We start from the raw sequence: 25,484 nt of genomic DNA, 5'->3' as shown, positions 1-25,484 counted from the left end.
AAACAAAGGAAAAGCCATCCCGGTGTTTTTTCCTGCCCACGTGTCTCAGCTCCTGCATTTTCCTTCCTGAGTTAGATTAACCTCTGGATTGTTTCATTCCAGGAGGAGCCACTCAAGGAGGACCTGCTGGATGCCACCACCACCCCCAGCCCTTCCCAGGAGCTTCCCAGCAAATCCCCTGCTGCGGAAATGGAAAACCCCAGCAGCCAAGCCCCGAATTCCAGCACAGCTCCGTGGCCAGAGCCTCCCTGTGAGCTGCAGGAGAACCAGTGGGAAGCAGGATCAGGGAGTGGCCCTGGCCCTCCCGAGGATGGGGAGGGAATGGGCGATGCTGGGCACTCTCCAGAGGGTGAGGATGGCAGCTGGGCTGATCCCCAGCCTGCCTGCGATTCCATGCCCTTGGAAGTGAATCCTGAGAAAGCAGAGCCTGGGGAAGCTGGAGAGGAAGGGGAGGAATCCCAAGAGCCCTTGGAGCATTCAGGAAAAGAGGAGAGAGAGGTGGAGGAGAGAAAAGCAAAGCATGAGGATTTTGAGGATGAAAACCCCTCCGTGGGAGCTGTGGACTTGGTGCTGTCCGAGAGCAGCGATGCCGAGATGGAATGTGAGCACGGCAAGCACAATCCAGGGAATTCAGCCTCTCCAGAGGAGCTGGGCGTTCCTGAGGAGGACCCTGCAGCCAGCCCCACCTCCTTGGGGTCCCCCTGCCCTGACAGAGCCACACCAGAGCTGTCAGAAGGGACTGGCACTGACCCTGGAGCCTTTTCTGGGGAGATGTCACCAAACCAGGATGAGCCCTGGGATGCTCCAGCCACCCCTGATTCAGAGACAAACGATGTCAGTGTGGCCAGTCCTGCCGAGGTGGGGTCACCCCACAGTGACAGTGGGGAGCTGCTGTTCCCCCCTGCTGCCAGCCCTGGCGGTGGGGCACAGCCAGACAGCGTCACAGGCAGCTCGGGACATGCTGGGGACACTCTGAAGAACGGCCTGGAGCAGAAAAACAGGCATCACACCCCCTCTGCAGAGAGGTGGGAGAGCACAGCCAGCCTGGAGTCACCCCGGGGCCAGGGAGTGGCCCTGGCCTTGTCCCCTGACTGCAGCTCTGTCTGCCTGACCTCTCCTGATGGCTCTGTGGATCCCTGGGCTGCCCCAGAGGATCAGCCCTTGGACAGCATCCAGTCACCCTCCCAGAGCGACCTGGGCAGGAGCAGCTGCTTTTCCCAGGGCTGTGGGGAGGATGGTGGTCCTGACCTGAATTCCTTGGACGCTGAGGAGTCGAACCAAGGAGGGGTTTTGGTGGAAGAACAGGATGGGGACACCTCTGCCAACAGCACCGAGGTGCTGGATGATCCCATGGGAGCAGGAGATGGCCAGGACTCCCCCTTTGACTACACAGATTTAGGAGATGACCCCAGGGCTGAGGAGAGGGATGATGAGTTCCCTGGGCCGGAGAATTCCCCTGGGAACGACACGATGAGCACGGAGATGGTGGCTGAGGCCCCACAGGAGCCGGAGAGCCCTGTCCACCATCACCTCCTGGAGTCAGAGCCCTCCTCCTCCATGAGGGAAGGGAGCTTCCAGGAGCTGCCCAGGCAGCAGCTGAGCTCCCCAAACACCCCTGGAGGCTCAGCTGCTGCTTCCCCTCGTTCTGGAGACTCAGATCCCCCCAGCCCCGCGGCGCCGAGCCGGCGGGAATCGGTCCTGTGCCGCCTCTGGAATCCGTGCTGGGAAGAGGGAGCTGCCCAGGTCAGCATGGCTGCCTGGAGCCTGGATGGCTCCCTGGATCCCAGCTGCTCCCAGGAGGGGACCCAAGCCTCAGCTCCCTGCTCCCCTGGGGATGAGTTCATGCCAGAGGAGCCTGGTTCTGCTCCTCCTTCTCCCTGTGACCCGTGGGATGATCCGGAGGGCACTGAGCCGGGATCGCCGCTCCCTGGGGCTCTCCCTGCTACTCCAGACAGTGCCCGCTGGTCTGGGAGCCTGGGCAGCCCCCGCAGCCCTGAGCAGGAGTCCAGCCCAGCCCGGGATGTGGAGGGAGGCAGCAGCATTGCCAGCCCTGCCCCTTTTGCAGAAGGGGAGTGTCAGCTGTGTGAGCCCTGGGATGTGTGTGAGCACACCGCCGAGGGAGCCCAGGCGTTCCCTGATCCCGACTGTGCCAGCCTGGAGGGGGGCGAGGGACAAATCCCTGCTTCTCCCATCCCAGGGTCACCCAGAGACAGCCTGGAGCTCAGTGATGCCGAGGATATTTCGGATGAGCTCCCCAGGGAAGAGCAGCTGCCAAGCCCTGACAGACAGGAGGGCTCAGCCTTTGAAGATCCGTTGGAGAATTCCTTGGGTGACTCCGAGCAGGAGTATTTCGAAGGGAACTCACAGTCCCCACTTCCAGCCAGGGACTCCTGCATCATGAGACCCCTGGATGCTGCAGGAGCAAGGACTACCTGGGACAGCTCCTCCAGGAGCTCCGTGCCCATGGAGGAGCAGGGAGAGGATTGGGATCAGGGCATCCCCAGGGACTGTGGCAGCTTTGTGGTCACCAGGCAGTGCCAGGAGAGGATGGATGATTTCCAGCCTCCGAGGAGGCGCAGCCACCACGCCCAGGAATCTCACCTGTTCCACTCCCTGCTGGGGACGTGGAGGGGCTTGGAGGAGATCACCCAGAACACTTTGGACATGGAGTGCCTCCGCTTCCATTATAAGCTAAAACAAATCCTAAGGAACGGCAAACCAGCCTTTTCTACCTCCAAAAGCATCTTCGCTAAACACTTCTCCCCCCGGGCGGTGTCCCCGCTGCCGCTGTCCCCGCGGAGCCGCAGCCCCTTGCAGGTGACACTTTCCCCCTCGGACACGTGGGCGGCTGGGCTCCAGTCCTACCGGCACAGGGACGTGAGGACAGCCAGATCCTGGGATCACCACCACCGGGATCATCACTGGGATCATCACTGGGATCACCATCACCGCCGGGATCATCACCGGGATCATCACCGCCGCGATCACCGCGCTCCGTTCCACCTCGGCAAGCTCCGATACGACCGCAGCCCTCCGGACCCGCGGGGCGATGTCGCCGTCATCCTGGACGAGTATTCCGAGTTCCAGAGGGTGGTGCTGGGCAGGGCCGGGGCTGGCGGTGACTGTCCAGCCCGGGGAGAGGCCGGCAGTGCAGGGACAGGGCGGTGCCAGCCCGGCAGGACGGTGGCTTTCCAGGGGATGATCGCGGAGCTGTGCGGAGCTCTGCGCCACCAGCTGCGCCGCGTGGCCAGCGGGCAGCCGGGCATGTTCTACCTGCTGGAGACTGGAGAGGATTCCTTCTTCGACAGAGTCAAGGTGGGAGCTGTTCCTGCTGCCCTGGGCTGGGCTGGGAGGAACAGGGGAAACTTGAGTGACCTGACAGGGATGGTTTGGTTCCCTTCATCCAGGAGCCAGCTGGGCTCCACTGCTGGAGATTGGGATCACAATTGTGAGGTTGGACAAGAGCCCTAAGGTTGAGGCATCAGGGAATCATGGAATGGTTTGGGTGGGAAGGGACCTTAAAGGTTCAATCCCCATGGAAGGGACACCTCCCCTATCCCAGTTTGCTCCAAGCCCTGTCCAGCCTGGCCTTGGCCATCCCAGGGATCCAGGGGCAGCCACAGCTTCTCTGGGAATTCCATCCCAGCCAGGAATTCTTTCCCAAGATCCCATCTAAAACCTCTCTGGTTTAGTCTGAAGTGCACCCAGCACTGCCCCATGTCCCCAAGTGCCACATCCACATGGCTTTGATGTCCCTCCAGGAATGGGGACTCCAGCCCTGCCCTGGGCAGCTCCTTCTCCCTCTGCCCTTGTTCCCAGTAGATATTCCAAACCTCACCCTGGTTTTTGTCGCAGGCCTTGCTGAAGGAAGAGGGGTTTGTGAGGACAGAACCCCTGAGCTTCTGCGGAGCCACACGCCGGGACAGCGAGCGGCTGCTGGTCATCGTCAGGAACGAGGACATTTCCTCACACATCCACAGTGTAAGGCCTCAACCCTCTTGGGTTTTTGCGTCTCAGCAGTAGTTTTTAATCCCAGGATCCATAAAAAACATTGGATCAACCCAGGTCTAAGTAGCAAGGTTGGGTTCTCCAATCCCAGGGAATGTTTCATCTCTGTATCCCCATTCAGCTTTGGGGTTGGGATGATGGATGGGATGGGATTTGGGATGGGATGGGATGGGATTTGGGATGGGATGGGATGGGTTCTGGTTGTGGGAATGGGAATGGGATGAGTGCTGGTGATGCAGAGGTGACCCATGATGACAGGGAGTGCTGGTCATGGGGATGGAATAGGATTGGCAGGAATGGGATGGGATTTGGGGTGGGATATTGGGATGGGATGGGATGGGACGGGGCAGCATGGGATGGGCTGTCCCTGGATGTGGGCTGGGCTGGGCTGTCCCTGGATTTGGAATGGGATGGGATTGGATTGGCTGGAATGGGATGGGATGGGATTTGGGGTGGGATATTGGGATGGGATGGGATGAGGCAGCATGGGATGGGCTACCCCTGGATTCAGGATGCACACAAACCCCTGTGCCCTGAGCAGATCCCGTGCCTGCTGGAGCTGAAGCGCTGTCCAGCCGTGGTGTTCGCCGGAGTGGACGATCCCCAGGATGTGACAAGTGACACATTCCAGGAGCTGTTCCAGGCCGGAGGCTTCGTGGTGTCCGACGAGGAGCTCTTGGAAAGGGTGACCCTGGGTGAGTCTCCCTTGCTGCCTCATTCCCAAATCTTTCCAGTGGGGAATTCCTGCCCTGTGTTTGACATTGGGATCCCATGGGGATGGAGATGAGCTCAGGGTCCCCAAAACACCCAAGTACAGTGGAGGGTTGTAGCAGGATGTGTATTTAGCCTGGAGAATCATGGAATGGTTTAGGATGGAGTTGGATAATCCTTGAGGATTATGTGCAGGGACATCTCCTACTGTCCCAGGCTGCTCCAAGCCCTGCCCAGCCTGGCCTTGGACACTGCCAGGGGCAGCCACAGCTTCTCTGGGAATTCATCCCAGCCAGGAATTCCTTCCCAATTTCTAATGCAGAAGGAAGGACAAAAGGGAGACCTTGTTGCTGCCTTCAGCTCCTGAATGGGAAGTGACAGGGGAAACAAAGCCACCTCTCGTGGGACACGAGGTGACAGGGACAGCTCTCACTTATCCTTTTGGATGTCAGGGAGAAATCCCCAGCAGGACACAATGCCAGTGTCACATCCTGTGAAGTTGCAGTCTCCTTGGAGAGGCTCAGAGCTCCCCTGGCCCTGACACCCCCAGGTCCCCTGAGGTCACCCTGAGCTCTGCTGTCCCCTCAGGCCAACTGAAGGAGCTGGTCAAGGTCCTGGAGAGGCTGAACAGGCACAGCAGGTGGAAGTGGCTGCTGCACCACAGGGAGAGCAAGAAGCTCCGAGGAGACCTCAGGTGAGAGCTCTGCCCGGGAAATGGGGATTGTTGGGATGGAGCAGCAAGACTTGGGAGCTGGAGAGCATCAGATGGGCTGAGATGTCATCCTGGATGTGATCCCAGGTGAGGCAGAGCTCTGGCAGCTCTCCTGGCTCCCTGCTGCACCTCCAGAAGGCTCTTCCCTCTCTCCTTGGAGAGCTGCCTGCAGGGAGTGCTGCAGGCTCGGGAAAGGCAGGTTTCCTTGGAGGAGCTGCGCATTCCCAAAACTCAGAAAGCAAACTTCCCAGCAGCTCCTCCCAACTCCTGACAGCCCTGGGAGCTCAGAGCCCTTCCTGGGGCTTTGCCCCACATCTCCTTGCCGTTTGTTTTGTGTTTTTCTGTCCAGTGTGGGGTTTGGGGAGGGATGAGGAGCCCTGGGAAGGAATTGCCACTCCAGTTCCCAGATGGGGATTGGAGATGTATCTGCTCTGGTGTGAACTCACCCACAGCTCTCCCTGGGGTGGGGGGAGAATGGGAAGGGTGAAGTGAGAAAACTCCTGGCTTGGGATGAAGGCAGTTTGATAGGGGAAGGAAAAGCTGGCCTTGCACACAAAAATGAGGAATTCATTCCCAATTTCCCATCCCAGGCAGGGGTTGAGGCATCCCCAGGAAAGCTGGGCTCTGTCATGACGGGAACACAAACATCATCTCTCCCAACATTCCCTCTTCCTCCTTCTCCTCCCAGCTTTCCATCCTGAGCACACTGTCATCATTCCAGGGTCTGGAATGTCCCTTGGGACATCATTGGCAATTCCCTCTCCTGGCCCTGTGAACCCCTGGTGGGGCAGGGGAGGAGCAGCCTTGGCTTTTCCAAACCCTGCTCAGCACTAAAACCATCCCTGATTTATCCCCAAAAATCCCAAACAGCCCCACAGCAGCTGCTGAGATGGAAATGAAGCCAATCCCAGGCAAAACCAGCACAGCCAGTCCTGGAGCTGCCTGGAACAAGGGGGAACTTTGTCACTTTTGATCCATCTGGTGACACAAAATCACCTGTGAGGCTGGAAAAAACACCTGGAAGAGCAGATCCATCCTCCCTGGGAAAGGATGGAGGGGGATGAAGCCCCTGACTCCTCCCTTGCCCCTCTCCCAGCAGGGATGATGCCCAGAAGAAGCAGCTGCTGCTGAAGTGGTGCCAGGGGGAGGATCTGGTGGAGCTGCTGCCCTTCCACAGCTGCGATTCCCCAGCAGCTCCCGACTCCCAGCATGTCCAGTGCCTGCTGGAGCTGCAGGTGCAGCACATCAGCGCCAGGTTCGCCGTGTGTCTCACAGGTAAAGGGACAGCAAACCCCACCAGGCCTGAAACTGCCAGGAAAGGGATGGAAGAGGGATGAAAAAATCCCTGTTTTTCTGCCATTCCTGTGGGAATCGAGGTGTGGGTCAGGTGTGAGCAGTGAAAGGCAAACGGATTTTTGGAGGTCTCTGAAATTCCAGCAGGTTTTGGAGCCTGTGGGTGGCTTCATGGTGGGAGTTAGGAATATTTCCCACAGGTTTGGGAAAAACCTTGTTTGAATTAACAGAGCTGCTGCTTCCCTTGCAGAAAATCCCGACAGCAGCAGCAGGGAGATCCTGGAAAGCAAAGGAATTCTCGTGGCTGACATCAACACCTTCCTGGGGACAGTGCAGAAAATGGCTGCTCCGTTTAGAAGAAGCTACTGGTGAGGGGGGAAAGCTTGGGATTGATCCCAAAAAGCTGGGAGCAGCTGAGGGTTGTGTGTGGGATGGCCAGCAGGGAGCTCTGCATCCCCATGTGCTGGATGTGGGATCTGCCAGCAGCCAGGGCAGCTCCTGGAGTTGGATCCAGCTTGGCTCTGCTGGAAAGTGGGAAAAACTCCAACACTGGCTGCTGGCACGAGGCTGGCACTGCCCAGGGTGCTCAGCTGGGCCACATCTCTGTGTTGCAGGTGACAAAGCGAAGCCACAAGGACACAGTTCCTCCACAGAGCCCTGGAGTTTGGGCATCCCCGTCCTCCGAGGGACATCCCCACCATCCCAGTGCACCCAGGACACTGCTGGGGGTGGGGAAGGTCGGTTTGAGCTCTGTACATAAGTGTTATTTAAAGGTGGGAAATGCAGATCCTCCAGGGATTCCTTCCCTGCCATCCAGTCACACATAGGAAAGGTTCTGTTCACGGTACAGGTAAATTATTGGAGTGTTTTCCAGTCTTTGCTGCAGCTGCCTTTGGAGCAGGCAAAGGAATTTATTTCCCAAAGTTTACTTGAAAGTTAGGAATGGAATAAATCCGTTTTCCACGTGGTTGTTCTGTCAGGTCCTGCCCAGGCTCACACTACATTTCAGCTCACCCTTGCTGCCTCTCAGTACCATTTCCCTGCTGGGACTCAGGGCATTCCAGCAGGTGGGATTGCTGTGCCCAGCTGGGCTGCAGGAACAAAATAAGCTCTTATTTATGCGGGCCGGGATGGAAACACAGTGTCCAAGCCCCATTCCCCACCCAGCTCTGCAGGGACAGGGGCGTTTTTAGTTGGTTTTTAAGGAAAAGACTGCGAGGCCGTTCTGTACAGGATGACTTTGTAAAGAGTTTGATTAATAAAACCTCCAAAAAATGAAGTTTCACACAGCTCTGCTTTCTGGAGAGGGGAAAGGGAGGGCAGGGGTTTTTCCAGCTGGAAATCAGCAAAACGTTGAGAAGGAGGGAGATTGTGGATGATGAATCCCATCCTGCTTCCCAGCAGGAGAGGTGCTGAGAGCCTGAGGAATAACCAGATTACAGCAGGTAGGGATAATGGAATATTTTAAAGGAAGGATTATTTTCCACCTGCCCTGGGTCTGTCCTGGCTGGTGGGCACAGGGGAACTTCCCCATCCCCTGCTCCAGGGCTGGCAGTGGCAGCTCAGGGCTGAAGGTGTTCCTGGCAGTGGCAGCTCAGGGCTGAAGGTGTTCCTGGCAGTGGCAGCTCAGGACTGAAGGTGTTCCTGGCAGTGGCAGCTCAGGGCTGAAGGTGTTCCTGGCAGTGGCAGCTCAGGGCTGAAGGTGAAGGTGTTCCTGGCAGTGGCAGCTCAGGGCTGAAGGTGTTCCTGGCAGTGGCAGCTCGGCAGAGGAAGTGCCAAAAGCCCCGTGGGGAGGGAGGGGAAGGAGGGGAAGGGAAGGGAAGCCCCAGGTGGGTTGAGCTCAGGGTTGGGACTGCGATAGGATCAAAGCTCAGTTCCTGAGGGGCAGGATGAGCCCTCAGCACTGAGCTGACCTGCAGAGCTGTTCAAGGCTTTTCCTGAGTGTTGCTGGCAGTTGGCATCTCTCTGTGTACACCTGAGCCCTGCTGCTCCCAGCACAGCTGCTGCCCAACAGCTGGATTGTGGGAAGATGCTCCAGAGAGGAGCATCTCGGATTCTGGATGGAGAGAAACCATTTCTGAAACAGGAATTATTGATGGCTGCTGCCCTTTCCAGCTGTGGCACCAGGGATTGTGCCAAAGCACAGCCCCAGCCACAGCTGCCCTGCCAAAAGCAGCTGGAGCAGCACAGCTGGGCAGCCCAACCACGGAATCAGGAAACATTTTCCAGCAGGAAATGTCTTCCAGCAGGAAACGCTCCTGTCTCACCCCTGGCAGGCAGAGATCCCCCCAGGGATCTCAGCCTGGAGCTGCTGCTCCCAGAAGTGAAGTGAATCAGACCAGAGGCCAGGACTGGTTTCCAGAATTTGGCTTTACTTCGCAGTACAGAAATCATTTGGAGCCTTCAGGAGACACGAGAAGCACAGGCTCTGTCATGCCGATACCGCAGCGCCGTTTGGTCCATCCGAGAAGCCACCAGGGGACAGAAAATACTTCCACATCTTGCCTGCTCTGTAATTTGTTCTCTCAATTTTATTAAGATTAAAACACAAAGGAGCCTTAGGCACAGCTGTGTCCCAACCGATGTAAACAGGTTTAGAAGCTTAAGTGGAGGTTAAGTTCTGTGCCCAGAACGAAGCCAACATTTGCTGCTACAATAGGTGTGGGCTTTGTCCATGATACAACTTTGCCACAGAGTTAAGATTGATGGGAGAGAGACTTTAGGGATGCTGTCCACAATAATGGAGTGCTCAGTTTCTATTTTCCTTGATATCAGGTTTGAGTGACATCAGCGTCACATCTACGAGCTCACCAGAAGCACAGGATTGTGAAGGATGTTTTACAAATGATTAAAAAGACAAGGTAAGACACAGCTGTCAATGAGTTATTTCAAATCTGCACCCACGTCTACGTCTGCAAAAATAATAATAATAATAATAATAAGTTCAGTCTGCCTTTCACTTACGAGGTTAGTCAGGAAATCAGTCAGGAATTTGCCAGATTCTGGACAGCAGCCCTACTAGAATGAAATAATTAACACATGATATCCAAAAAGGGAACATTACCAGTGCAGTACTCTTCAATCTCTCAGAGATGGGATTACAAAAGCAGGCCTTACAATATTGAATTTCGTACAGTGTTCATTAAGTTCCTTATATATTCAGATTAGCCGATTTAAACTTCTCCTAATTAGAGCCTCTCATTACTGCTGCTCCTCCTCGCCGTAGATGTCGTTCTTCTTGCGTTTCATCTCCTCGAAGTCGAACTCTGATCCCATCATCCTCTTGTAGATATCTTTGATGTCGTCGCACGTCGTCTCGAAGTGGGTGGTGGCGTCGTAGGTGCGCGAGATGAAGATCTGCAGGGAGGGAGGATTGGTGCTGCAGCCCCGAGCTGGGGCTTCTCCTCTCCCCTCCTCTCCCCTCCCAGCCCTCCCCTCACTCACCTGGCTCTCAGTTCCCAGGTCAGTGGGTGCAAACAGGTCGCTGATGCTGACAAACCTGGAAAAGGGGAAATAAAAAAGTTTGGGATTGTTTTAGAGGAGGAATGGTTTGATCTGAGGGCATGGCTCAGGGTGCTGAGGGAACTCGGTTTCACAGCTCTCCACAGCCAGATGGCTCCAGCTGTTGCAGCTGAAGGGCTCCCTGAGGACTCACTTCTGCTCAATGGGCTCCAAGAGGTCCAAGGCTGGCTTGATTTCCTTCTCCGGGTCGGCAGTCTCCACGGTGGTGCTGGCGATGGCGATGTACTTGCCCTGCGCCGCCACGTTGTGAGCAGAGGAGATCATGCACACGTAGATATCTGGGGAACAGGGCACAGCTGCAGCCTCACCCCTAAACCTCCTCAGCCTCGTCCCTAAAACCTCCTCAGCCTTGTCCCAAAAATCTCCTCAGCCTCGTCCCAAAATCTCCTCAGCCTCGTCCCAAAACCTCCTCAGCCTCGTCCCAAAACCTCCTCAGCCTTGGCCCTAAAACCTCCTCAGCTTTATCCCTAAAACCTCCTCAGTGTCATCCCATAAACCGCCTCAGTCTCGTCCCAAAACCTCCTCAGCCTTGTCCCTAAAACATTTCAGCCTTGTCCCCAGACCTCCTCAGTCTCATCCCAAAACCTCCTCCAGCCTCATCCCAAAAACCAGCCTGCACCTCCTCGCACTGCCCTGACACTTGGCACCTCCTGGATTGTTTACAGAACCTGGGGTGAGTCCCATCCTTGCCCCATGAGCTCTCATCTCCTGATTGAGTGCCCTGGACACGGGAGATCTCCAGATTTCAGTTTCCCACGACTCCGGTGGCTGCTGAGATCCGGTGGGATTCCCAGTGCTCTGTTCCAGACTGAGGCAGCACCTCCCCTCCTGCACACAACCCTCACCCCACACTCCTCACCCACCTCTCCCAGTCTGGGGCACTTCCTGCCGCAGGTTCCTCACAAGCTTTTCCAACCACAGCCTCCTCTCACCTCCCCCAGCACTGCTCTGAACTGAAGCTCAGCCAAGCTGGAGCCTAAAAATCCCTGGACAAGGCCATGAAGTGTCCATACTTGACCCACACCTCACCTGGAGAGAGGCTGAACACCACCTGCCCTGCCCCACCCCGCAGCACACACCTGATTTCCGGTTGACCTGGTTCTGTGGAATGATGATCTGGCACGAGTTGGCATCGTTTGTGTTCTTGATGGGGTGGCTCAGGATGCAGATTACCCGGATCACCTGGCCCACCTTCGTCACGCGGTCCGACACGTAGCTGGGGTCGCAGATGAGCTGTTTGCAGCGAGCAACCTGTGCACAAACACGGAAAAATCATCACCTGTTCACATCAAAAATCGTTTTTCCACTAAGAATTTAATGTTTGAGCCATCTGAAGCCTCCAGGCTGCACACACTGTGGTATATCAGGCCCTAGCATGGATTGTCACCTCTGCTCCCAGCCAGGACACGTCATTCCCACCCCAAGGGACACATTATCCCAGCAGCAAGGGCTAAACTGTCCCATGAGTGCCTGCTCCAGGCAGGAGCACATTTACAGCTTCCAAGCAGCCTGCAGCATTCCCAGTTTTATCCAGCCAGGTGGAGGAGAAGCTGCAGGAAGACCACGTGCCAGCTGTCACAGCAGCTAAAAATGCCAAGGGCAGAGCTGCTTCCAGGTTAGACACAAGAACAGCTCCCTTCCACTTCAGCCAGCCTGATTTACTCACTGCCAGCCCATGGAGACTTCATCCCAACTCCTGGAGCAGGAATGCTGGAATGTACTCCACTATCAGGACATTGTGTCTTTGGAAAACAGCCCCAGCCCAGCAGGTTTGGTCCCTGGGCTTGGAAAAGGGTTTTCTCTGTATTTGTTCTGATCAAAGCCACGAAAGCTGAGGATGTGGGGTGGGAGCAGGGAAGGAAGGGAAGGATGGGAAGGAAGGGAAGGATGGGAAGGATGGGAAGGAAGGGAAGGGGCCATACCTCCCCCTCAGACTTGACCCCGACCACTTTGCCGTTTTCTATGACGATCTCCTCGATGGGCTTGTTGAGCATGTAGGTGCCTCCATAGATTGCACTGAGCCTGCAACAGGAAAATCCCTTCAGCACCTCCCAGTGCTCCATGGCTGCACTTTAACAGCCCTGCCAGCCCCAGGGCTCTGTTCCACTCGGATAAACTTCACCTTTGACTCACACCTCCTCAAAATACTCTGCTTAAACACAAGGGATAAATACTCTGCCAACAGGATCTCTGAGCAAATCCAGAGGTAAACAAGCCCAGAAAGAAGGAATCTCACATAGAGGAATCACCTCTTAATTAAGAAGTGAGAGAATCATTAAGGACCACAGTACTTTGACGCAGCATTGCATTCTGGAAGCTCAATCTCCAACTCCACACATCCAACTCCACACATTCAATTCCACACATCCACTGGAAGAAACACGGAGTCAAAGCCAAATGCTCACCTTGCAAATCCCTGGGGCAGCTCTCCAAGGCCATAGAGGGGGTACAGGTAGGGGCTTTTCCCATATCGAGCCAGTGACTCGCTGTACAGCTTAATCCTGTTGATTGTTTCTTGGCAGGGTTGATCTAGATAGCTGCGAAGGACAGTTACACCATTTGGGATGTTTCCCAAAGCAAGACTTCCAGCAGAATACTCTGGAAAGCAAAACATTTACTTCCTGTGAAGTTTCCTTCCCCACCCTCCAGCTGCTCCTGGCAGTGCTTCCCTGGGAGTTCCCTTTTAGGAGGACTCAGCATCACAAGTTTTACCCAGGAATCCTCAAAGTTTAAATATCAACCCCATCACAACCCCAGACCTGGGGATTTGGGGGAGCAGCTGACCCCCACTTACTCGTCAGTCCTGTAGAGAGCAAGGGCATGGCCTGTGAAGTCTATGACATCCTGGCCCAGGTCAAACTTCTTGTACACATCCCTCATGGTGGTCTTCTTGGGATCGACGCCCTCGAAGGTGCGCGGATCGTTCTCGTCGAAGTTGGCCACGTACACCAGGAACTTCCTGAACCGGCGCTTCTCGAACAAACCCATTAAGCCTAAAACCCAGGTTTTGTCAGAATCCAACACATACTCAGTGGGTTTTGTGGCTTTTCTATCGCCACAGAGTGTTAAAGGTGGGTGAGAACTGCTGGGTGTTTCAAACGTGGAATGGTTTGGGCTGGAAGGGACCTTGAAGGTCATTAGTTCCAACCCCATGGCAGGGACACCTTTAACTGTCCCAGGTTGCTCCAAGCCCTGTCCAGCCTGGCCTTGGACACTGCCAGGGATCCATGGGCAGCCACAGCTCCTCTGGGAATTCTATCCTCCCTCCCTCCCCACCTTCCCAGCCAGAAATTCCCTCCTAATATCCCATCTAACCCTGTCCTCCTTCAGCTTAAGGCCATTCCCCCTTGTCCTGTCACTTCAAACCCCAAACACGAGGCTGGACAAGGCACTATCTGTGCACTTGAATTCTCCACAAACTGCAGGAGCAAGACAGGACTTGCTGCAATGTGAGGGCAGAGGCAGCACCTCCACTCCTGGCAGGATGAGTCTCCTGGAGATCACACAGCAGATGTGGCCAAACTGAAGCAATGACAGATTCCTTCAGTAAAAAGGAGTATCTGCCATGAAGGAGGCTCAAACCTACAGACCTGCAGCCTTAACTGCAGGAATCATTTTATCAGAAGACTTTTCAGAGGTGCTACTGAACACATCCCACGTGTGGAGCTAATGGAATGCCCTCTGCTAGAACCTAATGGATTTCACCACACTATTATTAGTTTTATTTGAAGAGTGAAATTTAAGTAGGCAACAATTAAGGTTTGAGGTGCCACATGGTGGAATTAGTCATTCCAATTTGCCTGCAATGTTTTTCACACACCAATTCCAACAAGGACCCAACATCAAATATTTATGGCAGAGCTGGGAGCACAAGCCCCAAATGTAACCTCTTGAGGAAGGAAAATACTGCCAGATTCCCACCAGAATGCCACAGAACAGGCAGACTGGAAGCTCCAAGAAAACAGCAACTCAAGGCTCAGGAAGCCCAAGGCTCACACTACAAGTGGTATTTGAAGAAAAAAAGGTGCAGGAGGACCCTGAGGATGCTCCTTAACACATGAGGAGCATCAAGAGTATCCCAAGATGTGGGGTTTGCCTGTTTGGGGGATTCAGAGGGAACAAATAAGGTGCAGTTACTCACTGGAGGCCAAAGCTTCTGCCTCAGTGGAAGGAACTTTGTAGATCTTTCCTCCCTTGTAGACAAAGCTCCCCTCGATCACCTTGAAGTCCAAGTAACGAGTGACTTCTGTGTAGAGCAGCATCTTTACCAACTGACCTGCAAGGGGGTTTGGCACAAGTCAAACAAGAGGACACAGCAGCTCCTCCAGCACAACAAACCTTGCCCCATGATCAGTTCCCACAGCAGGGTGTGGGTAAGCAGGGACTAAAGCAACCAAGCCTAGGCTGGGATCTATCAATTGTTCCACTGCAGCAGCCCTGAGCCAGACTGGCACCACACAATCCATCCATCCCCTCGTGTTTCGGGATGAGATTGCAGCAGCAAGTGGTTGGTTTTAGGGGAAAGGAGCTGCCCCTGCACTGGTAACCACTTCACTGATAGTGGTTTGATCCAGACCAGTCCCAGGATGGGAACACATGGATAAAAGGATAAGGATTTGTAAGGAGTGACAATGTCTGCTCCTTTCCAGCACCAACCCAGGCTGAGCTTACAAGGAGTATCTGGGAGCTCAGGATCACTCACCATTAGCCATAAGGAATTTTGGAATGAGGTCCACGTTCCAGTCTCTTCCCCGCCCCATAGATTCTGGTGGAGCTCCCGGGAGATTAAACCTTTTGTAGAGCTTTGGAGAGAGAGAGAATACAGAACTTATTATAGCCCAGGAAATCTGTCTGGGTGTCATTTCTCCCACACATGTACACACTTTCCACCCCCACAGCTCCAGGCTGAACACAAGCTCTTCAGAGGCAGCTTTTGGCTGGAGTTTTATCTCCAATTTGAGTCTGGAACAAACAAACACATCCAGTGAATTGTTACAGTAAGAACATGGCAGTGTAATTCTGCTCGTTCAGGCTTTCTCCCTCCAAGGTTTAAGGATTTGGGAATTTATGAACTTGATGAGCTGTTTAACATCACATTTCTTAGTCAAATTTACAATTTAGCTATTAACACCTAGCTGGAACAGCTCTGGAATGCTCTGTGCTCAGATCCCAGCTGGGAATTGAATGACAGAAAACAAGTCCTATCTACCAATTACAAACATCCACACTGGTGTCTCCCCCACTGTAATCTGGTGACCATAAAACTTCCTTACTCAAAGGAAACCCTTAGGAATAATTAATTTGAACCCACCCCAAGGGTAATTTGGAAAAAATCCCCTTTATGTGCCCAGGATGGGTCTCTCCATACTTACATCTTCCAGGGGTGTAATGGATGCACTTTCCCCTCCATAGTAAGAGTTACGATCCATGTGAAGGACTTTCTTTCCATTCACTGACATGATCCCGGAGAGGATGCATTCCTGCAGGAAGGAAAGGATGCAAAGGACAGGTTAGCTGCACTGGAGCCTCCTCTTTCCCATTTTTCCTAAGGAAGAGCATGTTCAGGCAGCTCAGTTTGCAGGTACCTGAATTTTTTTTCAGCCCTCTGCAAATGAGCACAGCAGTTACCTAATTCCAGCATTCAGGCACCTCTTGGAGGCAGATTAACCTCTTAATAAATTCACTGTCTGCTCTGGGCAAGCCAATCCAGGGGTTAAAGCTACACAACCACCACCTATCAGGGCTTCCCAGAGGAAGTTTTCAGGAATTCAATGCATCTGAGCCAAAGTAGGAAAATCTGTACTCAATTCACCAGCTATCAATTTAAGGATGTCCACAGAGAGGCAGCAGGAACATGAAATCTTACCTGGACTTCAATCAGTCTCCTCAAAACCTCAATTATTAATATTTGCCACACTGGGACACTCAAGAGAATCAACAGTTTCCCTCAGAAGGCAGCATGAAGAATAAATGAAGGCATTTGGGTGGCTTCATCACCTCGGTTTTGCTTTCCTTGCTCTGTCCCCACCGAGACTCCCTGGAGCAGCATTTCAGCTGCTGTGTCTGACTGCAGCACCACGAGGCTGAGCCTCAGCAGAGCACACACAGGCTGCAGCCTGCAGAACCAGCTCAGGGCTTGCACAACTAAATCCCCATTAAAACACGACTTTGCACCAGCTCTGGCATTCCCCAGCCAAAGAGCTTAACAAAAACTTCAATGTTTGCGTGCTTAGGTCAGCTTATCTTGGAGGTTTTACTGATCTTGCTCTGCTTCAACTCCCTCCAGCAGCAGAACTATGTCTGCATCTGAGCTCTCATTCACCATCACAATCTCACTGGTAGGTCCTGGCTTATCTTGGAGGTTTTACTGGTCTTGCTCTGCCTCAGCTCGCTCCAGCAGCAGAATTATGTCTGCAAATGCATTCACCATCACCATCACACTGGTAGGTCCTGGCCACATCTCACATTATGGGTGGGTCATGTTGGAGGGGGCTTGGAGCATCCTGGGATAGTGGAAGGTGTCCCAACCTTGGCAGGATGGTCTTTACAGTCCCTTCCAACCCAAACCATTCAGTGATTCTCTGATTACCTTTCATTCAGTTTGTAAAACCCTCATCCAGCTGCTGGCAGATGTCACTGCTGCACATCTGCTCACCCAGGAGTGAAGGGATTCATCCAGGCAGCTTGGCCCTCCTGCAGGGATCTGTGCTTCCATGAGATCCTTCCTGTTTACTCCATGAGCACCTTACTCAGGATTCTCTCCCGTGTCACTTCCCCCTCCTGTGGAGTTTTATTTCCAGCTCCAAACTGACCAGTGCAGGTGTCAATCAGGAAAACCACAAACACCAGGAATCTCCCACTGTGAATTGTTTGTGTAAATCTTAACTCCAGTCAATTCTTGGTGTAAAGGAAGCTGTAAAAGCAACTTCCCCAGCCCAGGCAGCTTTCAGGGGGTTGTTTTGTTCTGAAGGTCAAACATCTGTGCAGGGATGGTTGGCAGGGATCGCTGGCCTGAGGATTTGCTGTTCCGGTGCTTCCAGGTGGCAATGGAAAAACCTTCTCCGTTGGGATAGCAGGGCACTGCTGGCCAGTCTGTCACCCACCAGGATGTCACCATAATCCAGCCAAGGACCTGAGGAGCAAAGCTGGAGCTGCCTCATGCACAGCAAGGATGCTCTGAATTTAATCCCTGAAGTCGTGGAAGATTTCCAACACAGTGCCCACAAGGCTTCATGATCACCACGTGGATTGTGAATAGTGAGCCACAGTACTTCCCACAAAAGCCCTCCATGATCCTTCCAGCTGCTCCTTCCAGCACTGTACCATCCTTCCAAGGACCCTACAAGGTCCCTCCTTTTTTTCCACAGGCTGGAGCAAGCAGAGACCCTCAGAGCAGACACAGCTGCACCAAACACTGTGGTAAGTCACTACTCAAGGCCTACAACGCTGAGTAACCACAGGAGTGAAAGCAGCTGCAGGGTGTCAGCTACAACGTTAATGATTAACCACACCCAAGGTGGGACTGTCACACCAAGTCCATCATCACCAACCAGTTAAATTCTCAGAGCTCTGTGGTTGGACTCCTTGCTCTGCCCTGTGATTTTTCCCCCCTGAACACCTCTCAAAACCCTGGCTCACCAGCTCTGCCAGATGGTGGCACAGGACTGCAAGTGTCCATGCTGGAGCTGAGCCACGAGGAAGCCAACCAGGATTTCACAACTAAGCAAGCATCAAACGGAGGGATGGAGCTACAGTAAAAGCCACACAAGTTACATCCACTGGTCTGGGTGTCAGCTGATTTCAGTCACCCACTGAACTTCAAAGCATTCCTTGCTCTGGTCTTCCCAGAAGACCAGATCCTTCCCAGATCCCTGGCCCAGGTCACCTGCCCAAACTGCCAGCATCCCTTGGAGGGAGTTTGGACACCAGCAGAAGATATAAGAGGCATTAAGAACCTCTTCAATCTTCTTTCATACCCATTAAACAGCGCTGTGGGGACTGAGGTGGAGCTATTACACTGCTGAATTATCCAAGGCTCATTGAACACGTCCCTTCCATCACCCAGGCTCCTGCCAGGCCCTGGAGCGCTGAAATCCCACACAGGCCTTTCAGTGCCACTTCCCTCTGCAGCCACGATGGCCATAAAGCACACGGGATGCACAATGGATTTATCCTCCTAGCTCAGCAATTCCTCTGGATCCCGTGCTGGCTGTCCCCATCCGCTGGGCCGTGACCAGGGACCGCTTGATGTGTGACAGTGTCATTTGGGTCAGGGAGCGAGGAAAACAAACAGCCTGCGCTGATAAGGGACAGCTGGGAGGAGTTCAGAGTGCAAATAAAAAAGGGGAAGCTCAAATCTGTGCATTTTTGGCCGTTTTATAAACGTCACCACCACCAAACAGGAACAGGGAGCAGCTGCTGACAGCAGCACCAGGACACAGCAGGGAGAGCTCCGGGGATCCAACCGGGACCCCAGCAGAGCCCTCATGCAAATTGCAGTCACACTGCTACTACAATCCACTGCCTCAGCCAGTTCAGGTTACGAGGCTCCCAGGAGCTCATTGTGCTGCTGAATGAATGACAGAGCAAGTCTGAGTGTGATCGATGTCGTCTGCAGCAAAGCTCTGCTGCTGGAAATGGCTGAAGCACCAGGGAGACACCAGCGTTGGGAATGTGGAGACAGCACATCCAGTGTGAACCCATAAAAATCAAAACAAGGAGTAACTTGGAGGTATGGGCGTTTCCATGCTTGCTTAAGACCATCAGCTCTTCCCTGCTTGCAGGAGCTGGTCATGACTAGACCTTGCACATGCAGAAGCCTTGAGGAATGGAGGGAAGCAAGGAGGTTTCCGTGGACTTTCTCCAAGTAGGGCGGCAGTTCAGAAAGGCTCAGACAGCCCGAAGGAAACTCGAGCCAGCGTCGGTCCTCGAACGGCGCCGAGGGGAGGATTGGGCACTAAGTGTTGAGCAAAATCCCTTCGGCTTCGGGAACGGCCTCTGGCACTGCCAGGCTCTTTCTTCGAAAGGCAGGGCTGTGCTGTGGCCAGCAAGAGTCACAGAACGGCTGGGCTTGGAAGGGACCTCTGGAGATCCTCTGGTCCAGGCCCCTTGCCTAGGCAGAGTCACCTGGAGCAGGTGATACAGGCAATGCCACTTCTCACATACACCAGCTACGCTGCCATGCCGGATTCCAGCCCGAGCCAAAGCTCTGCTCATCCTACAAACTGTAAAAACAACTCCTCACAGCACAGGAACAATCGCCACAGCCACCAGGGGATGATGCAAGGGACAGTGACACTCCACATGGTCCTCATGGTCACTTTGAGGCTCTTTAAGCAACGAGGCCTGGGCCTATACGACTAAATATATCCTGAACCAATGAGTTTGGCTCTTCTGCTCCTACAGAAAGTGAATCTGTATCTTTGTGATGGATTTATATAGCTTTACCATGGGGAGGCAGCTGGCAGGTAAGAAGCTTAGTTCAGCCTGCAAAGAGTGAAACCTCAGCAGGAACAGAGCATTCACCTACAGGGGCTGAACTGGATGATTTAATTATCCCCAAAATTCTTGGAAAATAACTTTGCAGAAGCACAGAGAACAGATAACAGAGCCTGTCACCACGGACAACATCCTGCTCCCAAATAACCCAATGAGGAAGTACCACACCACTTCCACACCAGAAATGAGGAAATTATGGTGAACTGAAGAGAGATGTGTGAAAATACAACCATGAGGAGCCCTCCAGCCTGTGATCACTGCACCAGATTGCAGACGAGTTTGTGCAGTAGGTCTGCAGGAAGATGATCCCTAATCTGCAATGCACGACGCACACAGCAGGCCTAAGCCAAGGACCTTAAAGCTATTAAGGCTCCAGCAACCTGGAGAAGCCATTCCCACCAGGAATGAGGCAGCTGGAAGATCTACCAGTCCTCATGCAGCCAGACCCAGCAGAGCCTTGCAAACACCTGGCCTCAGCACACATTGATCCATGCAGGAGGGAGCAGTAGGAGCCATGGAGTTCATTACACCAGGTGGAAGTTCAAGGTGTTGTATCAGCAGTAATTCAGGATTATTTTTTCCCACAGAGCTAAAATGCATCCCTAGGAGCTGGCACTCCAATGGGGTCTCTGATTAGCACACAGAAGGGAAAAGCTGAAATAGTTTGAGTGCCTGTAATCCCAGTCCTAAAGCTGCCTTAGTCTTTCATTACTGGTTGAGGAAGAGATTAACACCTGAAATATTCATGTTGTACTTTCAGATCCATCCCAGTGGAATTTACACGTGCACTCACAGAGCCGTGGCCCCACAGACCCAACCAGAATGACCACTACAATGGATGTATTTGTGCTCTTTTACAAAGGCTCCAACAACTCATTTCTCCTCTTTAAACCAACAACTGAACTTTCCCTTTGGAAAGAGAAGGAAAAACCCCTCCAGATCAGCAGCAGAGACATAACCTCTGAACTACAGCAGTGGCCTCATGGGGCTCCAGGAGCAGAGTCCACTTGTGCCAGGACCAGCTGTAAGGAAATGGTGGCTGCAAACATCACCAAAACTTCCATGACAGCTCCTCTGGAAAAGGAAAGGAACAACTGGATGCATTTTCCAGTTCCTTTTCCTCAGGAAGCCTGCCTGTGCCAGCACTGGTACCAAAGCTGGTGGAGCAACCTTCAAGCTTCATCAGACTGCACAAGAGTCCTTTAGCCCAGCCTGATCCAGCTCTGCTCCAACACCACTCACCAGCCACAATGGTTGAGCCAACACCAGGAATTTTAGGATGGCTGCACCAGGACCTCTGGTTTCCATTCTTTTCCACTTCAGTTGCTCAAGACAAGATGAAGTCCACCCTAATTGGTATTTTAGACAGAAAGCCAGCACACTAGAAGCAACGGTTCCTGGATATTCCCAGGCTCTGGAGTTTGGTCAGCACACCTTAAAATAGGCCCCAATTTATTCCTTTTAACTGAACTGCTGCTCATTAGCAGGAGCTTGTCTTAAAAGTGATTTCACAAGAGGCCTTTTGTCAAATTTACACTGGCATTTGTCAGTTTGAGATTAAGCCCCGTGTTCACCAACTTGATACTGCGCTCACGCTAAAGCATAAATTAACATTTTAATGGGGCTCAGATCTATTGGAGGCCCCTTCACTACAAGCTCATTATATTTCACCTCCCCAAAAGTCTCTTTCCCTGCTTTGCTGAGCCAGGGGCGGGCTTTAGGACAGACTCCAGCTTTCCCTATCAATGGGAAGAAGCTTTTTCCTCCTAAGCCATTCCTCCAACCCAAAGGAAGAGCCTTGAGAGAAAGGAATGAAAGCAACTGGGAAAGTTGGGTGTCCCCTACAGCAGCAGCTGGGAAGACGTTCCCACACTTTCCACACTTCCTTTGTGCCACATCCTGGGTTTATAACCCAAAAGAGGGGGATGATAATCCAGCTCTGCCTCCGGTGGGGTCCTGTGTCAGCAGCCACGATGCCTCTGGTAGCCCCGTCAATCACAGCGCCGAAACCACAGCAGGAAACGCGTGGATTTCAATTTAATCACCAGCACCAGGGGAAGTGGGGGAAATCCCTCCTGGCCAACCCCAAAGAGATCCCTTTGTCCAGCCACCTTTCCCCACTAACAGGAGGAAACAAAAGCAGGAAAGGCCGTTTCACAAGGAGGAAAACCTCTCCACCATATTGGATTTTCTTCCCCCCTTCTCCAAACAATGCCTCGTATTTGTAACCTGCAATCCACCCTCCCGTGGCATCTCCCGGTTTCCAGGGATGCAGGAACCGGGAGAAATCCTCCAGCAAACCTCTGGGGCAGCGGCACTGCCATGTTTTTTTTTCCCCAAGGCTGCCTGCGGCGCGGGCTGCATCCTCCACAATAGGACAAAGCCCCACCACGGCTCATCCCCCTCCCTCCGCCGCACCCCCATCAGCTGTCAGCTTTCCTTAGGGATCACCGGGATGCAGCGACATCGTAGGAAAGGGGTTTTTTTTGGGGGGGGATAAGGGAAATTTGACAGGCTCGCCAGCCTCCCATCCCCCTCCTGCTGCAGTCAGGGCTGGATGGAGCCGAAGGCTGCAAAGGCGGAGCGGGAACGGGGATGGAGGGGGGGGATAACCATGGCTGCCTCCACCCTGCACGGACCTGCAGCCACATCAGGTTTGTGGAGGGAGGGGAGGGCGGGGAAGAGATGCGTGAAGGGGAAAAAATAAGATAATAATAAAAAAAAAATAAATAAAAGGCAATAAATCCCCGTCGGCATTTTATTGTCCGAGTCTCCCCCCGCCCTCCCTCCGCAAAACAACCGCATTTCCTGGTCCTGGGAGCTGGGGGGATCGCGGAACGGGGGGTATGGGAGGTGTATCCAAACACGAGGTGCTTTATAATCATATAAAAACCCCACCCGGGGGCCAGTAGGGATGGGGGGAAGGATGCAGGGTGGGGATGGGATTGAAGCCGGGGGGTGCTGTGAGAATTAATGATGGGGAAATGAGCCGGGGGTCCCCGGGGGGGTCACACACACCAGACCCCCGGGCTGTGTTGAGAGGGGAGGATCCCAGGCTGGGCTGGAGATGAATGGGGAAGGATGCAGGGTGGGGGTGGGATTGAAGCCGGGGGGGTGCTGTGGGAATTAATGACGGGAGAAAGCACCCAGGGGTCCCCGGGGGTCACACACAGCAGAATCCCGGTAATAGTGGGGATGGCCGGCGGGGGAAGCACCCAGACAGAGCTGGGGGGGGCTACGATGGGAAGGTGACAGCAGAAGAAAAGGACCTGAATGAGGTGAGTGGGGTGATAATCAGGTGAGAGATTGGGGAGGGGAGCGCACACCCGGGGAGGGGATAAAGACCCGAGTGCCCCGGGCGGGGGGGTCAAACCCAGGCTGGGGGGGATGAGCAGGTGACAGACGGGCAAAAGGACAGCGGAGCCGGGGTGGGCGAGGGATGGGGAAGGGGATCAGCCGCAGGAGCCGGGGGATGACGGGGGGGGTTGGGGGGGCGGCGGGGCGGGGCAGGGCGGCGGCCGCCCGCAGCAGGCCCGAGGCGCGGGCGGGCGGCGGCTGCTCCTCACCGTGAGGCCGGTGCCCAGCACGATCACGTCGTACTCCTCATTCATGGCGGCGCGCGGTGTCTCGGGGGTCTCTCGGCCGGGGCTGAGGCGAACCGGGCGCTACGCGGGGGCCGCGGGAGCGCGAGAAAATGGAGCCGCCGCCGTGAGGGGACCGCGCCGGGAGGGGCGGGGCCGGGCCACCTGCGCCCCGCCCAGCCGCCTGCCAATCACAGCGCGATGCGCCACGCCATTGGCTGGCGGAGCCGTCAATCAAGGGGCGGGAGCGCTGCGCGCGCGAGCGGCGCTGCCACCGTGGTGGGGGCGCGGCGCGCATGCGCAGTTGCATGGCCGCCGCTGGGGCTGGGAGGGCGCTGGGGGCTCAGCTGGGGCGATCCTCATTTTTGGGGTCCTTGATTTGGGGGGGGCTCTGTCATTTAGGAGGGTCATTTAGCGTGAAGAGCTCCGCAAGGAGCTGGGGGGTCCGCAGTTTGGGGGGGTCCTCAGTTTGGGAGGGGTCCTCAGTTTGGAGGGTCCTTTATTTTTGGGGAGTCCTTTCTTTGGGGTGGTCTCTATGTATTGGGGTCCTTTAATTGGGGGAGTCCTCCGTTTTGATGGATTCTCATTTTGGGGGTTTCCTCAGGTTAGGGAAGTTCCACCATTTGGAGAGGGGGCTTGTCAATTTATGGGGGGTTCTGTATTTGGGGTCAGACCTCAGTTTTAGGGGGCTTCTTAATTGGGGGAGGTTCCTCAGTTTGGGGGTTTTTCTCAATTTGGGGTGAGTCCACCATTTAGAGGAGGACCTCAGTTTATTGGTGGGCACTCACTTTGGGGGGAGTTCTCTATTTGGGGAGGGAATCCACAGGTTTAGGGGAGTCCTCTATTTAGGGGGTGTCCTGTATTTGGGGGGTTCCTCTGTTTAGGGGGTTCATCAATTTGGGGATGTTCCTCAATATTGGGGAAGTCCTCAATTTAGGAGGATCCTCTGGGCAGCATCCTCAGTTTGGGGAGGTTCCTCACATTAGGGGGGGTCCTCAATTTAGGGAGGTCCATAAATTAGGGGGCCCTCAGTTTGGGGGGGATTGTCAATTTAATGGGGTCCTTCAATTAGCAGGTCCCTCAATTAAAGAACATCCTTAATTCATTCCCATACAGAATCCCCTAATCCCTCCACATCCAGTGCTTTTCCATCCCATCCATCCCATCCCATCCCACATAAACCACTTTTAATGGGAAATTTGCTAATTATCCCCACAAACACCCACAATTAGGGTGCATTCCTACTTCCCAAACTCCACTCTCACTTCTCCCATGCTGCACCACCATTTCCACCCCAAACCACGAGGCTTTCCTCTCATCCGGCTGCGAAAATCCTGCGTTTTTCCAAAAGATTTGAGCTTTTCCTTGCGTTTCAGGGGGGATTTTTTAAATCCTCACCACCACCCCGTCTCCACTTCCTCGTGGGAGGCAGGAAATTCCCGTTTGAGGGCTGATTTTCCACCCCATGGAGCAGAATCCTGGGAAAGGAGCACGTAGGCAGCGGGAAGGGCAAAGCCGCTTAGGGCTCCTGTGGATTAGGGACCCGGGAGGGCTTAAGGCATCTTAATCCCATCCTAGGGCTCTGGATATCCCTGTGGAAGCACTGGGAATGATGGAGAGCTGGGTGAGGCTCCCAAAATCCAGCCCGTGGTGGTTTGGATTGGGAGCAAAGCCTTCCCTTGGGGATGATTTGGGTATTTGGAGGAGCCGAGGCTGGAGAGGTGGATGGCTGGTGGTACAGAATTCCTACATTTTTCCCAAAAATCCATGGAGATGATCCATGGATGAAGGAAGGAAAAACCATCACTCTGCATCAGGTACCACCAGGAATTCTCAGCAGGGACACAGCCAGCTCGGGATGGGACCAGGAGGATCCAAGGAATGTCTGTGTGGAGCTCCCTGGAGCTGGAATGTGGATCAGGGATGAGCAGGAAGGTCTGGCACATCCAAAGGGAATGTGGAGCCACCAACCCAGGAAAAATCCAGAAGTGGTGGAGTCCCCAGCCCTGGAGGGATTTAAAAGACATCCAGATGTGGCACTGAGGGACACATGAGGGCTTTTCAGAGCCTAATGATTCCAAAATTCCATGGAAAAAGCCCAGATGGGATGAGGTGCAGACCCTCATCCTCAGTGTGACCCCCAGGAAACCTGGAGAGGC

The 25,484-nt window shown here is 54.0% G+C and overlaps 2 protein-coding genes across 6 annotated transcripts in view; one reads left to right on the top strand and one right to left on the bottom strand.

Moving 5' to 3' along the window:
* Nucleotides 1-8,003, top strand: part of TASOR2 (transcription activation suppressor family member 2) — a 60,949-nt gene extending 52,946 nt beyond the window's left edge. Inside the window, exons 18-24 of one of the 5 annotated variants that reach the window (XM_085081751.1) lie at nt 106-3,315; nt 3,856-3,981; nt 4,550-4,703; nt 5,308-5,413; nt 6,528-6,706; nt 6,975-7,092; nt 7,339-8,003. In XM_085081751.1, coding sequence (XP_084937877.1) covers nt 106-3,315; nt 3,856-3,981; nt 4,550-4,703; nt 5,308-5,413; nt 6,528-6,706; nt 6,975-7,092; nt 7,339-7,342 — 3,897 coding nt within the window. In that variant the 3' untranslated portion in view covers nt 7,343-8,003. Of the gene's footprint in view, nt 1-102; nt 3,316-3,855; nt 3,982-4,549; nt 4,704-5,307; nt 5,414-6,527; nt 6,707-6,974; nt 7,097-7,338 lie in introns of those variants that run through there. The other 4 variants (XM_085081742.1, XM_085081770.1, XM_085081761.1 and 1 more) reach the window with 4 other exon arrangements.
* Nucleotides 8,004-9,076: 1,073 nt separating this feature from the next.
* Nucleotides 9,077-23,489, bottom strand: GDI2 (GDP dissociation inhibitor 2). Its single transcript, XM_085081780.1, has 11 exons — nt 23,311-23,489; nt 15,619-15,726; nt 14,949-15,048; nt 14,388-14,522; nt 13,041-13,239; nt 12,652-12,783; nt 12,169-12,268; nt 11,326-11,497; nt 10,380-10,524; nt 10,169-10,223; nt 9,077-10,081 (listed from the first exon to the last, which is right to left on the bottom strand). Exons 1-11 carry the CDS (start codon nt 23,353-23,355, stop codon nt 9,926-9,928), a joined length of 1,347 nt encoding a protein of 448 aa, XP_084937906.1. The 5' UTR covers nt 23,356-23,489; the 3' UTR covers nt 9,077-9,925.
* Nucleotides 23,490-25,484: the final 1,995 nt, after the last annotated feature.

The sequence above is a fragment of the Lichenostomus cassidix genome, chromosome 1Aa, assembly GCF_008360975.1.
Source record: "Lichenostomus cassidix isolate B80296 chromosome 1Aa, HeHo_3.0, whole genome shotgun sequence".
Classification (NCBI taxonomy): domain Eukaryota; kingdom Metazoa; phylum Chordata; class Aves; order Passeriformes; family Meliphagidae; genus Lichenostomus; species Lichenostomus cassidix.
The sequence above is the reverse complement of the archived record's forward strand: the minus strand, read 5'-3'. Positions and strand labels throughout refer to the sequence as shown.

Excerpts from the sequence above, each read along its gene's own strand:
- GDI2 (XM_085081780.1), bottom strand. The coding sequence starts at position 23,355 with ATGAATGAGGAGTACGACGTGATCGTGCTGGGCACCGGCCTCACG. Across the intron at positions 10,525-11,325 it reads CCAGGTCAACCGGAAATCAG|ATATCTACGTGTGCATGATC; the intron begins GTGTGTGCTGCG and ends CCTGTTCCCCAG. Across the intron at positions 10,224-10,379 it reads TTGGAGCCCATTGAGCAGAA|GTTTGTCAGCATCAGCGACC; the intron begins GTGAGTCCTCAG and ends CCCCTTTTCCAG.